The sequence below is a fragment of the Colossoma macropomum genome, unplaced genomic scaffold, assembly GCF_904425465.1.
Source record: "Colossoma macropomum unplaced genomic scaffold, Colossoma_macropomum, whole genome shotgun sequence".
Taxonomy (NCBI): domain Eukaryota; kingdom Metazoa; phylum Chordata; class Actinopteri; order Characiformes; family Serrasalmidae; genus Colossoma; species Colossoma macropomum.
The window spans coordinates 44,387,133-44,404,905 of record NW_023494785.1 but is presented as its reverse complement, the minus strand read 5'-3'; the positions used below and the strand labels follow the sequence as shown (position 1 = coordinate 44,404,905).

Sequence of the window (17,773 nt, the reverse complement as noted above, 5' to 3'; positions counted from 1 at the left end):
TACACTAACACTGTCAAATTAACACTGTCAAACTGACACTGTTATACTAATAATGCTACACTAATACTGTCAAATTAACACTGTCAAACTGACACTGTTACACTAACACCGTCAAATTAACACTGTCAAACTGACACTGTTACACTAACACTGTCAAACTGACACTGTTACACTAACACTATTACACTAACACTGTCAAACTGACACTGTTACACTAACACTATTACACTAACACTGTCAAACTGACACTGTTACACTAACACTGTTACACTAACACTGTCAAACTGACAGTTACACTAACACTATTACACTAACACTGTCAAACTGACACTGTTACACTAACACTATTACACTAACACTGTCAAACTGACACTGTTACACTAACACTGTCAAACTGACACTGTTACACTAACACTATTACACTAACACTGTCAAACTGACACTGTTACACTAACACTGTTACACTAATTCTGTTATACTTACATTGTTAAACTAACACTGTTAAACTTTCACACTGAAGCATTATTGAATAAACAGAGTAAAACAGTCTCAGAATCGTCCTCGTTGGTTGTTAATCAGCCTCAGATGCCTGAACACTCTGAGTAACGGAGTTAAGGCAGCTCAAAGAGAGTAGGATAAAGATTCGCACCTATACGGACTTTAGTAATTCCAACATCAAAGGCATTGACCAGGTTTTCCAGGAATGTGCGCACCAGACGGAAGTTTAACCTTCCGATACTCCAGGAGCCGTCGACCAGGACCACAATGTCCGCCACTGCCGGGGTCGTACACACGAACTGTTCCGCCGCTGAGTGACCAGAAACAGAGAAAAACAGCATGTTTACTGTTAATTCACAAAGAGGAAACGTATAGAGAGTCAGGAGTGATTGAGCTTTAGGCTAGAAGTAAAATCTAGGCTTGAAATGAAAACGATCATTTAATAATTTAAAAGGAAGAGAGTCACAGCTGTGACTGGCAGGACTAAATAAATAAATAAATACATAAATAAATAAATAAATAAGAGAGAGTATATATTTATCAGATGCAGTTTGGGGCACTTTTTCCAAAACAAGAGATGCAAAAAAGTCTCTGGGCGTCTCTGAGAGGAGGAACGATTTTATTAAATCAGTTTGTCATCAGATGAAAAGGACAATACAAAAAATGATCTGTGAGAATAATAAGAAGAAACTTAGACTCAGAGGAGACGATTCACTCTCGACCGGAAAACAACTAACTTTACAGAACCACACGCTCCTCACACACTCCTCACACACTCCTCACACACTCAACACACTCCTCACACACTCCTCACACACTCCTCACACACTCCTCTCACACTCCTCACACACTCAACAAACTCCTCTCACACTCCGCACACACTCCTCACACACTCCTCTCACACTCCATATACACTCCACACACACTCAACACACTCCTCTCACACTCCTCACACACTCAACACACTCCTCTCACACTCAACACACTCCTCTCACACTCCTCACACACTCAACACACTCCTCTCACACTCCTCACACACTCAACACACTCCTCTCACACTCCTCACACACTCAACAAACTCCTCTCACACTCCGCACACACTCAACAAACTCCTCTCACACTCCTCACACACTCAACACACTCCTCACACACTCAACACTCTTCTCACACTCCTGACACACTCAACACACTCCTCACACACTCCTCACACACTCAACAAACTCCTCTCACACTCCTCATACACTCCTCTCACACTCAACACACTCCTCTCACACTCCTCACACACTCAACAAACTCCTCACACACTCCTCACACACTCAACAAACTCCTCTCACACTCCTCACACACTCCTCTCACACTCAACACACTCCTCTCACACTCCTCACACACTCAACACACTCCTCTCACACTCCTCACACACTCCTCACACACTCAACACACTCCTCTCACACTCCTCACACACTCCTCACACACTCCTCACACACTTCTCACACACTCCTCTCACACTCAACACACTCCTCACACACTCCTCACACACTTCTCACACACTCCTCTCACACTCAACACACTCCTCTCACACTCCTCACACACTCCTCACACACTCAACACACTCCTCTCACACTCCATATACACTCCACACACACTTAACACACTCCTTACACATTTAACACACTCTTCACACACTCCTCTCACACTCCATATACTCTCCACACACACTCAACACTCCTCTCACACTCCATATACACTCCACACCCTTAACACGCTCTTTACACATTTAACACACTCCTCACACACTTCACACACTCAACACACTCCTCTCACACTCCACACACACTCCTCACACTCAGCACACTCCTCTCACACTCCATGTACACTCCACACACTTAACACACTCCTTACACATTTAACACACTCCATATAAACTCCTCACACACTACACATACTCAACACACTCTTCACACACTACACACTCCTCTCACACTCCATATACAATCCTCATACACTCCACACACACAATCCTCGCACACTCTGCACACTCCACACACAATCCTTACACACTCTGCCCACTCCACACACATAATCCTCACACACTCCGCACACACTCAACACACTCCTCTCACACTCCATATACACTCCACATACACTTATCACACTCCTTACACATTTAACACACTCCTCACACACTCCACACACACTCCTCACACACTCCGTACACTCCTCACACACTTAACACACTCTTTACACATTTAACACACTCATTACAAACTTCTCACACACTCCACACACAAAACACATTCCTCACACACTCCTCACATACTTAACACACTCCTTACAATTTAACACACTGCTCACACACTCCTCACATACTCCACACACTCAACACACTCTTCCCATTCTCCATATACACTCCACATACATACTCCTCACAAACTTAACAAACTCCTCAAACACCCCACACACACTTAACACACTCCTCACACACTACACACACATTAAACACACTCCTTATACATTTAACACACTCCTCACACACTACACACACACTCCATATACACTCCTCACACACTCCACACACACTTGACACACTCCTCACACACTCCTTACACATTCATCACACACTCCATAGACACTCCTCACACACTCCTTACACATTCATCACACACTCCATAGACACTCCTCACACACTCCTTACACATTCATCACACACTCCATAGACACTGTTCAAACAATCCATACACACTCCACACACACTTAACACACTCCTCACACACTCCAGACACACTGCTCACACACTACCTCTCACACCCAGCATGAGAGAGTTCAGCGCTAACTGCCGGCTGATGGCAGAGTATCGTGTAAAGAAGGTTTGTGGCAGACAGAACTGATGATAAATCACACATATTTGTGAAGCAGATCAGTTTCCTAACAAATGGACCTCAGTGAAATCCTGATCCTGGTTACGGCTCAGCGTGCAGCCGCTCCTCAGTAAATCTCGTCGCGCTGGAGCTCCTCGGTGCCATAAACACACAGGTTTTGGACGTTAGCGGTGACGGATGGGCTCTCAGTGGAGGCCGTAAATCTGAGGAGTGCAGAAACTCTGCACTCTGTTTGTGGCGCGAGAAGAAGCTGCATTCCTCCTTCAACTGTTCACTTCTTTACACAACAACACCGTGTGCCTCCACACTGGTCTGCAGCAGCACCTCCATCCATCTGTTTCTGTAGAAACTCACATTCTGGATATTATGAAGACTCAAAGCCTGAAATCCAGCATATGGACCAGAAAAAGCAGTAAGAGTGACACTGCACAAACATCACATCACCATACCTGAAGACATTTTCACTATGCATGATATGAATCAGAATATTTCATTTTTCTGAGGTTTGTTAGTGTTGGAATGGAAGAAATAGCCAAAACAGCAGAGCAGTAGTGCCAAGTAATAAAAAATATGACTTTTTAATGATGATTATATGATTTCTAACTCAAAATATTATTATTAGAAAATATATTATCAGCTACTTTGTGACTATGCAGCTCACACAGCTACTGTGTGCTGTTTTTTATTGTTCAACTGGTCTAAATCTGTATTTTTATGATCCATGCAGGTGTTCAGTGTCATAGCAGTTCTGACCACATCATCAAATGGGTCATTCTCCAGTTGGAGTAGAAAACCATGTTGCAAAAGTTGCAGGGCTTCAAAAGATGCTTAAAATATTAGTCACAGCGCAAAAAGTCAGTACATTTACACAATTGACCAAACATTAAATAACACTTTTCCTTTATGATTCTCTGATTTTTCTATTTTTATTCTGTTTCATAGTCGCTCTGCATCTGTAAAACAGCTCCTCACATAAACAATTTTCAACATTTGAGAAAACATTGTTTATATAAAACAATATTTTTAATTGGTTTAACTTAGGAATTTGTATAAACCAGATTCATGTTTACTTTTTATATCATTAACGTTTTACTACATTTACAAAAATACGTTTTTATTTTTAAATTTAATTTGTCTCAGAGATTTTGGTCGCTGGTGTCATCAGGATTTTCAGCTCTATTAAACTGCCTGTTTGGGTCGAGGCTCATCAGAGAGGAAGCAGCTCAAGGTATGAGAAGGCGAGTCACACTCGCTCACTATATTTCATTAATTTATTAATCATTTTGTTAATCAGGCAGCTCATAACTAATAAGTGTCACTGGTGTTATTTGCTTTAATGGCTGGATCATTAAAATTTTGTCAAAATAATGTCAAATATCATTTTTATTACTGATTCTAAACAGTTACACAAGGTCACCTGATCAGCCAACGAGTCAGCCAGTATACAAAATCCTCAGTTTTAACCGGAACGTCACTGGAGTCACCGTCACTGGTGTTACACCATATTCATACAACACCACTGACTGTAAAACATGTTTGGAATTCAGCTCCTTTCTGCCTATATGATAATAGGAGACGTTAATGGACGTATTAATATTTCTCCACTCCAAATGGAGAATGACCCGTATACTCAGAGAAGAGTATCGTTATAGAATTTATCACAATAAACATGATGTATCGTTACGTCTCCCAGCCTTGAGCCCCAGTAACGTGTACAGAATGCTGAGCTCTCACAAACGAGTTCATGGCACTCAGCGGTCAGCGAGAAACGCTCGAAGCCTGCCCTGTGTCAGCGTATAATCAATCACTAGCTTTTCAAAATGAGATTTACATATTTATGGTCAAGAAACTGAGAAAGAGCCGCCCGCCAAAAGAAAACACTGGAGCCAGAAGTTAAATCAATCGGCGGAGCAGCTTTGAGCGAGGGTCAGTAATTCAGCCGCCACTGCAGGAAACGCTCAATAAGAGCTCATTCACTGCCTGAAGGCTCTTTAATTAACTGCTGCGTCTCCTAATTCTTCACTACCCATTTATATCAACAACCCTGAGGTGCCCACGCTGCACCACTAAAGCCTTAAAGCCTTAAAGCTGCAGTTCCACCAAAATTACCTCATATTTATCCCATTAGCCGCCTCGTAGCTCCAGCACTAAAACCATAGATATACATACCTAGATGCTGCGTTGGGTCCAGCCAGGCACGTCAACAGTGCCGGCATTTTGGGATGGTCAACATCGCTGCTGGACCGCATTCAGTACCATTACAGAGCGGCAGTTTAAGAAAGATACTGTCCAAAATTACACTATTTCAGGAATATCACACTCAGAAAGAGGGACAGGATTATATAACGGAGGGAACGCAGTGATCCACACTCATGTCTGTGTGATGTTTGTGTAGATATGGCCGTGTGGTTAATGAGGCACAGAGAACCTGTTGATGTGATTGTTTTTCCTCTGGTTTTATATGAAGCTTATTTCATTTAATAGTCTATTCAGGATCTTAACTTTATGTAGTAGTTATTTATTTACAGTGATGGTTAAAGCTTTGTAAGTTATAGATTCCTTAATCTGTGTAGATATTCATAATAGATTAATGTTAGCACCTTCTTACACAAAGCTGAAGTCAGCTTCATATTTGCCTGCTTCTTTGTTTGAATTTTCCCATTCCACCTTAAATGGTGCAGCTTCAGGCACCAGAAAGTGACTGCTGGCGAATAGGAAGCCAACTTCAGCTCCGTCCTTTTTACTGTGTTTTGGGGGTTTATTTTATTGTTATGTGTATTAATATTAGAAGTGATTCACACAGTGATGGATTTGCTGATGTGTCTGATTGTGTTTCTCGCGCTAAACTCGGTTTTTATCGTCAGGTGCAGACTGAATACTTTCCTGCTGGTCCGGACGGCTAATTATCACGATCAGTTATTAAAGAAATAAAAGCTACCGAGAGCAGATCCGTGCAGCCTGGATTAATCTGTGTCTGAGGATTATAACTAAACAGATTTGGTGAAAATGGGTTGAGTAATAAGGAAGTTGTGGCTGATTTAATCCTGAGACTCTTCGTCTCTCATTACAAGTGAATCTGTTCACAAGCGGATCTTGACCTCTCCAACATGGTGGACGTGCAGACGTATCACCTCAGATAGAGAACAGCAGACAACGCAGCATGGATATCTATGGCTACAACTCAACAGGCAAATATCAGACACCAAACACGTCAGTTGACCTACATGTAGAGTAAAGTGGGTGGGGGTGGGAGTGGGGGGGTAAGGGGCTGGGGACTCTTTTTCCTCAAAATTAGCGCTTTAAAGTAGAGCGTTCATCTGCTTTCTGCACAAAACACATCATAAATGAGAGTCAGAAGAGCGAGCGTGATGGTGAGCGAGAGTCTTCAGTGCTAATGAACTCTGAGGCTGTCCTGCTTTATCAGGATGTGGAGCGTGATGGTGATTGTGCTGGTGGGTATAAGCGCAGAGAAATCCACCATCGATTGACTCTAATCCCTCAGAGCCTCCGCGCTCCGCTACTGAGAACATCTCACCATCACAAGGTCACACACTGAGGAGGGAACCCTGTGAACATGCTCCATTATACCCCACGTTTCACTATCATCACTGTGTTAGTGTTAAAACATACGGCACCAAAACACCAGCTGGTGTTTAGATGAACGAATGATACGTAGGTAAGCATGTTTTGCAGGGAGACAGCAAACATAGAGCTTCTCGGTTCCACTTGCGCTCGTTAAAAAGATGATAATCGTACAAGGTTCTGTAATATCTTGGCTCTGTTTCTGTCTGTGTGTGCCTTTTTTGAACTTCCCTCATGTTTCTAGCCATATGCTTGTTTTTGGTTTCCCGCTCCTCTCTGGCTCCGCCCTTTCGTTATCTTGCTCACCTGTGCTCTAACTGTAACCCCCCCCCCTTTAACTATTAGCGTCAGGTGTGTCTTGTTCTGTCCAGATGGTCACAAGCAAAAGCTCAAGGTAGTGCGCTCTCTCCAACAAAGGGACTAAATGTTGTTTAATGTTGATTGTTGCTAGTTTAAGCTGTATATGCATGGTATTTGTATTAGTTAGTGTTGGGGCAGTGTGTTTTGTTGGGGGGGGGGTCACCACTGGGGTGAAGACTGTGGCCAGTGGTGACCTCCCCCTCAAGTTTGGTGTCCTGTATGTGGCCCTCTATGCCAGTGTGTTGAATAAAGAGCACTTCTCGCAGCCGATCATGGCTACCCTTTGGTTTCTTCTTCTGGCTATGCTACACTGATGTCAGAAGTGGGACAGCAGCCCCTGCGCCCTGGAGGAGAATGGTGCTACCCCAAACTTGAAGGCAGATGGCAGGAAGACCAAAGCCTGGTGAAAGACAACAGGGACATTGCTGCGAGGCTCCACTGGGACGACGGCCTGGATGGCACGGAAAAGCCAGATGACAAGGCAGGCGGGGGGAGGCTTGACGGTGGAGTCAGCCCAGCGAGGCATGACGGTGGGGCTGGCAAACATGAAAGTAAAACCATCAAAGGCTTCAGCGCAAGCTTACAGTTGGTAAGTCAGCGCTTACAGTGAGTCTTACAGGTGGTGGGTGAAATGTGGTGCAGAGTACAGACAACTCATCACCCTCACCACCATGAGCTCACCGATATCTGTACTGTGGCCAGCGTGCTCGCACACTTAGAGGGGTGTCATCGCACAGCTGGAAGGCGAACATCATCCAGCTCAAGTCAGTCACCAGCCTGGCTGGTGACCTTCTTCTGACCTTCTTCTGCTGATGCTACAGTATTTATATATAAATATTAAAAGAAGCCAATTTCCAGTCAGGTTAGCTGAGTTAGCTGGCTGTTAAAGTAACTTGAAAGTCAAAAATGTGACTTGCGAAGACCTTTATTCTTTTTGGTGTATTGTGTGTACATTCTTTTATAAATTGGTCCACATCACGTGAAAAGGGTCCATTAATCTGGGGGCTGTGGGGGGGGGGTCTCTCAGAGCTGCTCTTTGTTGAGGTGTCTAATAATAAAGGGTCTGTCTTTATTTACTGACAGTATCACTTGAAAGGCGTTCAGGAAAAAAGGGAACACAGTAAAAGGTAACATTAACCCAGAGACTCTCAAACTGAGCCAACACAGCTCTCACAAAGAGCCAGAACAAAAGAGACGGCCTAATGTCAGAGCACCTCGGGCCAGAAGCCTCTCCTGAGCTCTTTAGTGGTCAGCCGAAAGGTTGAGCTGTCTGAACTGACGATGAAAGAGAGACTGCAGATTTACAGCTGCTAATAACTGACTGACATCAAAGAGGAGAAAAACATCACACGGAAACAACACAACACTCGTGCACTGACAAAACTACAGTAACTTAGCTACTAATTAACCACTGAAACCACTGATCAACACTGTCCAAACACACACATTAGGATCAATACAGAGCTTTTTTTATGTGGTTTATCATTGTAACGATAATTCATATCCCTCAGATCTAAGACAAAACAACACTAAACTGAATAATATAATCATGTTTGCTGTATTTACTGAATGATCTATAATATGAAATATTTTGTGGACGTCTGCCAGCAGGATTAATGAATCCGTGTAAATATCGATCTATCAACTCCAAAAAGGTTCTCCAGCTCATTCCACTCACTGGAGTTATAGATCAACACAACACGAAATAAAAGAGAAGTGCGGAGTCATATAAAGATTTATAAGCAGGAAGATGAAAGAAAATCTATATTAAAATCAAATCTTCACAGACAGACTCAGTGACTCTGCAGCACAACAGAAACGCTTCCACTGAGAGGAACGTGAGCCAAACTCCAGCGGAGTGGATCATCTGCCAACCCTTTAAGACATCTGTGACAGCAGAGTGGACAGCACCCGCAAAAATTACAGCTGACCCCTCTCATCCTGGACGTCACCTCTTCCAGACACGCCCCTCTGGTAGAAGATTCAGGACCATCAAAACCAGCACAATCAGACACGCTAACTACTTCTTCCCCAGAGCTGCAGCTCATTAACCACAGTGGACGCTCACACTTTGCACTGAAATTGACCATCAAACCTCCTCATTGTATTATAGTAACTCCTCTGTAACAGAATGACTAAATACACAGCTGTACAGATGTTACATTTCTGCAAATATTACATATAAGACATTATGTACAGACATTCACATCTGCATACATCTGTACAGATATTCACACATGAGAGACAGAGAGAGATACAGAGATAAACAGAGAGAGAGAGAGAGAGATACAGAGAGAGAGAGAGAGAGAGAGAGAGATACAGAGATAAACAGAGAGAGAGAGATAAACAGAGAGAGAGAGAGAGAGAGAGAGAGAGAGAGAGAGAGAGAGAGGCACTGCACACTGCTGAACTGATTGTTGTCTGTGACGTTTGATTATTTACTTTCACTCAGAGCTCCGGTTCTTATTCTTTATCTTGATTGGCTGCCAGATCAGTCAGACTCTGTAACCACTGTGGCACTGCCAGAATCAGGTTAGAAACCAGGTCAGAACCAGGTTAGAAACCAGGTCAGAGCAAGGCCAGAACCAGGTCAGAGTAATACCAGAAGCCAGGCCAGAACAAGGGCAGAACTAGGTCAGAGTAAGGCCTGAAAACAGGTAAGAACAAGGCCAGAACTGGCTCAGAGTAAAGCCAGATCTAGGACAGAACAAGGTCAGAACCAGGTCTGAGTAAGGCCAGAAATCAGGCAAGAAACCGGGCCAGAACCAGGTCAGAAAGCAGGCCAGAATCAGGCCAGCACCAGCACTGAAACCAGGTCAGAAACCAGGCCAAAACTAGACCAGAACCCAGCCCAGTTTAAATCTCATTCAGCCATTCAAACCCCTCACTGTCCACACTGATCACCTGCTTAAAGACCCACCGGACTCCAAGCAGAGGAAAGCTGTAGTCCTTATTTATTTATTTATTTATTTATTTATTTATTTATTTCCTGACACACATACAATTTTAGACCAAATACAGAGCCTGTAAACAACAACAATGACCAGCGTACAGTAACTGAATAAACTGGACACTAACACAGTAGGCGACTGCTATGACATCATCTAATTTAGTTCCTTTATTTTTAAGAGCTGTTTGTTTTTCCTCCTGTTTCTTCTGCAGTGGTTTGTGTTTATAGACACTGAGAGTCTCTCAGTCTTATTTAAGTGTAGCTCTGCTGTTTTCTCAGAGCGCCAGGAGGACAGACGGCACTCAGATTGTCGGGACGCACAAAGAGCTTCTCTTGTGTGGAAAGTTGGCACGAGCTGACGAGCCGAGACCAGGATGACCGGCGTGCGGCCTTCTGAGCTCTGAATGGACCAGAGAGGTTCTCAATATCTGACGTTAATGTGGAGGTGTAACAGCCTGGCCCACGCTCAGATTCTCTCTCTCTCTCTCTCTCTCTCTCTCTCTCCTCACTTCTCGCTCTCTCTCTACATGCTGAACTACAGACCTCTTAAAGTGACGGCTCAGCCATGACAAACCAAACAACTGGTAAAAAATAAAGAAAGAAGCAGAAAATCTAGATTCCAATAAAGCTGTGAATTCGGGACAGTGTGATAAATGTAAATAAAAAACGGAAAGCGGTTACTGTAAATCCACTTTCACCTGTTTTTAAACGCTTATTTTAGGCTAAATTAGCAAATCTGTAACTTTGAACCTTCAAATATTTTAAATAAAAATGGTTTGAAACAAAGATTTTAATGAAAACATTTTGATTAAAACAAGTTTTCAGCTTTCATTTCTGCTCTATACTGTATTCATTTTTTAACGTATTAATATCAGCTTAATGCAGAATAAGATCTCTAATTCAACCATGATATTCAGTCATTTCTGGTGAAAATTACTCTTAAAACTCTTACGTTAGCAGGTTATGTTAGCAATACTGTCAATTTGGTAACAAGAGCTAGAAGTTAAATGAACTAATAGAAGAAAAACTGCACAATTTTGCTCAGAGAGAAAAAAAACTGTAAGAATATAAAAACAAGAAAACTTTGGATTTTTATTATTCTGAAAATAGTTTTGAAAGCATTTTATAAATGTCTGTATTTCTTGTTATGAAATATTGAAATCAACTAACACTTTTAAGGTGATGCAATCATGTTCAGATATGAAAGGAGCATCAAGGAAAGGCTGAGTCCTTTATGAGCGAGAACAGCACCAGCAAAACATCCAACAGTTCAAAACTAATGTCCTCAGTCAGGGATCACAAAGAGTTTAGGTGTTTCACTCTGTACAGTGCACAATATCGTCAAAACACTCAGGAGCAATCTCTGTGCAAGGAAAAGCACACTAAACGACCTTCGACCCTTCAGAGGACTGCATTAAAAACAGGCGATCACCACTGAGGCTCGGGAATACTTTGACAAACAGTCATCAATAAACCCTGTGTATTGTGCTCTGACGAGTCAACCTCGGCTACCAGCACAGGGTGACAGCGGCGAGGTGCCATAACTTCAGGGAACTCCAATTCCCAGAAGCCCTCGGGCTGATTATGCCCAACCTGGCACACATGTGGACTCCTCTACTTAAGGCTGTGGCAAACAGCAGCCCTTCGTCACACCATTGTAGAGGGGTGACCGGTACGGTACTTAGCCCAGGTGGGTATTTAAACAAAAAGAAAATGAAAGGAAAAAGAAAAGAAAAAGAAAGAGGGCTGGAAAAAAACAGAAGAGAGAAATTGCCCCCAAACTACTTAAAAACCCAAAAGAAAGCTTGAACAACAAACGACTCCAAGCCATACAAAAGTGTTTGCTCCACAAAGAGCAAACAGGTGAAACATAAAGCTGACCTTCCTCTCAGAATCACAGAGGAAGTGTCTTTTGTTTTCTGATTATCTTTCATTTCACTTTTCTATCTCAGCCTTTGTTTGAGCGCTGCTTTCAGCGTCCCCTTTGTTTGTCTTTTTCCCGCCTTTTTTATTTCCCATCCATTGAGGTGTTTCTCCAACATGCACAATCACCAAATTCACACTCCATCAACCTTCGTGGGTAACCTGCACATCTGTGTAAGCACCATTAATGCTGAGCTCATTTTGGAGCAACACATCGTTGCTGTCCAAGGAAAAACACACATCTCTATTTTTGTTATTTTTATTTTTCTGCATCACTCGAATCCGGCGGCTGCCCTTTATATCGTGTGAAAATCTCATGACCAATAGAAATGCCCCAAAATCCCTTTGTTCATTTAATTACTTTAAAAGTTTGAAAACGTTTTGGAGATGCATGTTTCTTTCTTTGGACAGTGACAGTCTGCTGCCCTTCAACCGACATCTGTGCTCATTACAACAGGAAAACAGTAAACCACATTCCACACGTTTACAACAGCAAAACGTCAAATTAAATGAGTATATTTTAGTGTTTACAAAATATACTGGTGTTTATTGGTGGTTTTGACTGGTCAGAGTCCAGATTTAAACCATATAGAGAATATTTGGTCTCAACTTAAACACAAACCAGCTCTGCACTGTTTTTCAGCTGTTTGAAGCCGTCAGTGCTGTGTGGATCAATACTGACTCTTCTTTCTGCAGTTTTACACACTAAACTACGACATTTACGGAAATCTCTCCCGCACTGACTGACCGCAGATATTTGTTTAATGATTTGTTGTTAAGATCATTAAAGGGTTAATGCATTGCTATTGTTTTGCCCGGGAGTGAATATAAAAACTCACAAAGGAAAACATTAAATGTCGTGTTTTTGCACTGCTTAAAATGTAAAAGTGAAATTAGTAAAATTTATAACCCCCGCTTTTTTGTTTGTTTTTTTAGCAGAAACATTATTATTATTTTGTCAACAGGTTTATCTCTTATATCTAATCTCCAGGATGGGCTATAAACACTTTACCGACCGAACACAAAAACATTCGACCTGATATTGACACACATTTCAACTCTGAAACACAGAAGGTTCTACTTTTCCTGTCGATATTAAAGCATGTTTGATACAAAGTTCTGCGCTTCTCCACTTTTGTCTTTATTTAGTTAAATATTGTATAAAGGCAGTGAAATGTGATGTTTATAATAAAGTTACGATAAAAATTCTCCGACCAAAATAAAACTCACTCTAAATTTGTACAAACACAAATAAATCCCAGCGTATTGTTTTTATCACCTGCATTCTGCTGCTGTATAAACAGTTAATATGAACTTTCAGTAAAACAGCCGCTGAGTGAAGTGAAAGCTGGTGTTTGTGTTTATCTGCTGGACGAGCTTTTCACTGATCAGAGCTACTGACCGACTGACCGTGTGAGAAGGACCTCGTCTGATTTCTGGCGGATGTTAAAAATCAGCTCCTGTTGAACGCGCTGCTCCCTCAGAGCCGCTGACGTGTGATTTATTCGGCTCAGTAAAGCCTCCTCTTAAGCCGAGCGCTAGCCTTCAGCTCCGGCTAAGAGCCGTTTGTTTGGTGCACAAACTTTTTCAGATCCACAGCTGTGAAAACAGGGCGAGCGTCCGGACCCTTTGAAGGGATTTGGGTGTCAACTGGAATCAAACCGCAGCAGACCAAACATCAGAGCGTTTATTATTTTGTTGCTTTTAGAAGATTATTCTCCACCGGCAGCCTGTAAACCCGAGACTTTAAACCCGTTTCTTCATTCAGTATCAGACACAAACGTCCACGATGCCAGAGTGTCCATCACTGCGCGGGGATGATATTAACACAGCTGTACAGATGTTACACTTCTGATAATATTCTAACCTTCCTGTAATATTCTGTATATAATGGCTTTTATTGAATATGTCAAGGGTTGGCAACATGCGGCTCTTTTACTGCCCTGTTGTGGCTCCACAGCTGAATCAGATTTGTAGGTAAAAATAAAATAATCCTCCTTTACAGTAAAATAAAGCTCTGCTGATCGTTCAACACAGTTTAACAATAAATGGTCTTAAACTCTGGAGTTAATGTAGAACTGCTAATTCACCCTTTAACCCTGAAGATCAGCGCAGACTGCTGGTCACCATAGCAACACAGACAACAGTCCTTACCTAGCTAGTAGCTAACGAAACGGCAAAGAGAGAGATTTAAGATGAACATCGATAATTTGGAGATGAATGGACTTATCAGTGTTTATAATCACTCCAGCTGGTTTCCTGATACGTTTAATCTGCAACGAGAAACTGAAACACTAAAAAGTTGTAAAGCTGACGTCGCTTTTCATTCACCAGACTCTCGTTTGAATTTTCCCGTTCCACCTTAAATGTACAGTAGTTTCATTCTGACATCTCAGGCACTGTTTAAGGTGGAACGGGAAAATTAGAACAAGAAGCTGGTGAATTTTATAGGAAACTCTGTATGAGCAGGTGTCTACACACTTTGGGATGTTCAGTGTAAGTCTGGATTTTCGTTTATATTATTTTTAGTCTATAGTCCATTAAAACACACTGAGACATATTTACAGCCGAGATGGTGAAACGTTAATAAAATGGACATAAAATATTGTGGCTCCCAAGGTGGAAAGGACAAAATGGCTCCTCTTAACATTTGGGCTGCCAACTCCTTACGAACTGAAATTACTAGATTTTTGTTCCAGTCTGGTCACTTCTGGTCATCATTAGCAGGAAAGGTTTGTGCTTGTGAAAAAAAGCTTGTGATCTGATCGGTCAGTTGGGCCAGAAAGTTATCTAAAGGTCTGCTGTGCAGAAAGAATGAAGCAATACATTTACTCAGATCAGAGTGAGCTGAGCTCTCTCAGCTCCTCGCGATCAGACAGAGAATGTCCGAGTTCTTTCTTGGACACTGAAATCCTGGTGATCCCACCCCCAACTCCCTGAGGACATCATACAGCAGGAGAACCTCTGGGTTCTCAGGGACACTCGGAGATGAATGGCAGAGAGAGAGGCGGAGAGCAGGAGTGAGGACGAGTGTGAGATCCTATCTGGACACATCTGCTCAGCTTCTGGAGGAACAAAACGTCCAGCAGCTCTTAATGATTCACAGACAGGGAGCTCGAGACACGACCTGAGGCAGTTTACACGTTTAAACAGAGGGAGAGAGAGAGAGAGAGAGAGAGAGAGAGAGAGAGAGAGAGAGAGAGAATGATTATGAGAGATACAGAGAGATAAAGATATAGAGAGAGACAGACAGAGAGTTGAGGGGCGTCCCCATTAGACGTTTAAAGGAGAGACAGCAGGCAGGAAAGAGAAAGTGAAAGCCAGAGAAGCAGATTTGAAGTCAGTGTCAGTCGCAGAAGCTCCGCCCACAGTTACTCTAACCGTCTGATGTGTTTTGAGTGCTAATGATGCAGACGTCACACCTACAGGAGCTTTTAAGAGTCCCATTCTGAATCCATAGGCATTAATATGGAGCTGGTCCCCCTTTGCAGCTCTAACAGCTTCCACTCTTCTGGGAAGCTTCTACAAGATGTTGGAGAGTCTGTGGGAATTTTTATCCATTCATCCAGAAGAACATGAGGTCAGACACTGATGTTGGACGAGAGGGGCTGGCTCACAATCTCCGTTCTAGTCCATCCCAAAGGTGTTGGATGGGGTTGAGGTCAGGGCTCTGTGAGGGCCAGTCAAGTTCTTCCACACCAAACTCACCCAGTCAGGCCTTTATGGAGCTGCTTTGTGCACTGGGGCTCAGTCATGCTGGAACAGGAAAGGTTCTTCCCCAAACTGTTCCCACAAAGTTGGAAGTGTACAATTGTCCAGAATGTCTTGGTGCTGAGTCATTAAGATTCCCTTCACTGGAACTAAGGGTTCTAGATCAACCCCTGAAAAACAGCCCCATATCATCATCCCTCCTCCACCAAACTGTACAGCTGGCACAGTGCAGTCAGGCAGGTAACGTTCTCCTGGCATTCGCCAAACCCAGACTCTCCATCAGACTGACAGATAGAGAAGCTGATTGGTCACTCCACAGAACACGTTTCCACTGCTCCAGAGTCCAGTGGTGGTGCTTTACTCCACTCCATCCGATGCTTGGCATTGTGCTGGGTGATGTAAGGCCTGCATGCAGCTGCTCGTCCATGGAAACCCTGCCATGAAGCTCCTGCTCAGTTTCTGTGCTGATGTTGCTGCCAGAGGAGGTTTGAACTCTGCAGTTATTGATCAGCAGAGCGTTGGAGACTTTTATGCTCTGTGCTCCTCAGAACTCGGCGACCTGCTCTGTAACTTTACGTGGTCTGACTCTTCGTGTCTGAGTGGCTGTGATTCCTAAACGTCTCCACTTTTCAATAATACACTCACAGCTGATCGTGGAAAATCTAGGAGGGAAGAAATTTCTCAAACTGACTTGCTGTAATGGTGGCCTCCTATTACAGCACCACCCTTGAATTCACTGGGGTCTTTAGACCCACTAATGTGTGTGAAGGCAGGCTGCAGGGCTGGGGGCTTGATTTTATACACCTGTGGCAATGAGGCTGAATGAAACACCTGATTTCAAAGAGTAAGAGGTGTGTCCCAATACGTTTTTGTTCATATAGTGTATATATTCATATTTTCATATAAATACACCCACTGGGGTGGACTTAAGACTGTAAAACAGTCATAAAACAGTTGCCATGGAAACAGAGAATGTTCTGGCTGGGGATTTGGCACAACCAGTAAACTCAGGCAACAGCAAACTTATGCTGCAGCTCTGAAGTTTCTAACTTTATCAGCCATCTGAGCGCAGCTGGTGGAAAACAGGTTCATAAAGACCACCGGAATGTGCAGAAGACTGATGGACAATGCGCATGAATGTGCTATAGACGTTCCTTTTTTGAAAAGGGTTCTTCTACTGTTATAAGATTGACACTGTAACAATAGCAGAACCTTCCAGGTTGCTATATAGAGCAATTTTTAAAAAGGTTCTATATAGAATTGTCTACAGCACATTCTCTATCAATCTGAAGAACATGTTCATGATGCAAAGCACCCTTTAACCATGCAGAGGGTTCTTTGAGTGTTCATGGTTCTATATAGAACCATTTTCTTTACTAAAGAACCCATAAAGAGCCATCTTTTTAAAGTGTGTAGATTTAAACTTCGCATTAACGAATGCAGAAATGGTTTATTCAGCCCAAACGCCAAAATAACTGTGGTGATTAAACATATTTAAGGATTTGCTTTTCATTGAGGTCACATTTATATATTCATATATTTATCTGAGTATGCCTGAGTGTAACCCTGTGTCCATGTAGGTATCTGATCTGTCTGATCATCCATCATATATGTATTAAAATGCAAATAAAAATACAAAAGAAGAGTTCACTAAAACCAGAGTGTCCAGAGGAGTCGGACTGTCTGTGATCACAGTGGTTCTCTGATCTGCTCTCCGCCTTAATTACAGTCACAGATATTAAATCATACATTAACCCCACCACCACCACCACCACACACACTGCTCAAAGGATGTAATTTAGCAGCACTGCATCGTCCACTTCCTCACGATCAGGTCAGACAGAGAAATAAACAAACAGAGTTCTGCTGTGTG

General features: G+C 42.7%; 1 protein-coding gene across 1 annotated transcript in view; it reads right to left on the bottom strand.

Annotated features, from left to right (window-relative positions):
- col14a1a (collagen, type XIV, alpha 1a) overlaps positions 1–17,773 on the bottom strand; it is a 167,690-nt gene that overhangs the window by 114,910 nt on the left and 35,007 nt on the right. The window contains 1 exon segment of the mRNA XM_036596192.1: positions 650–808. Coding sequence (XP_036452085.1) covers positions 650–808 — 159 coding nt within the window.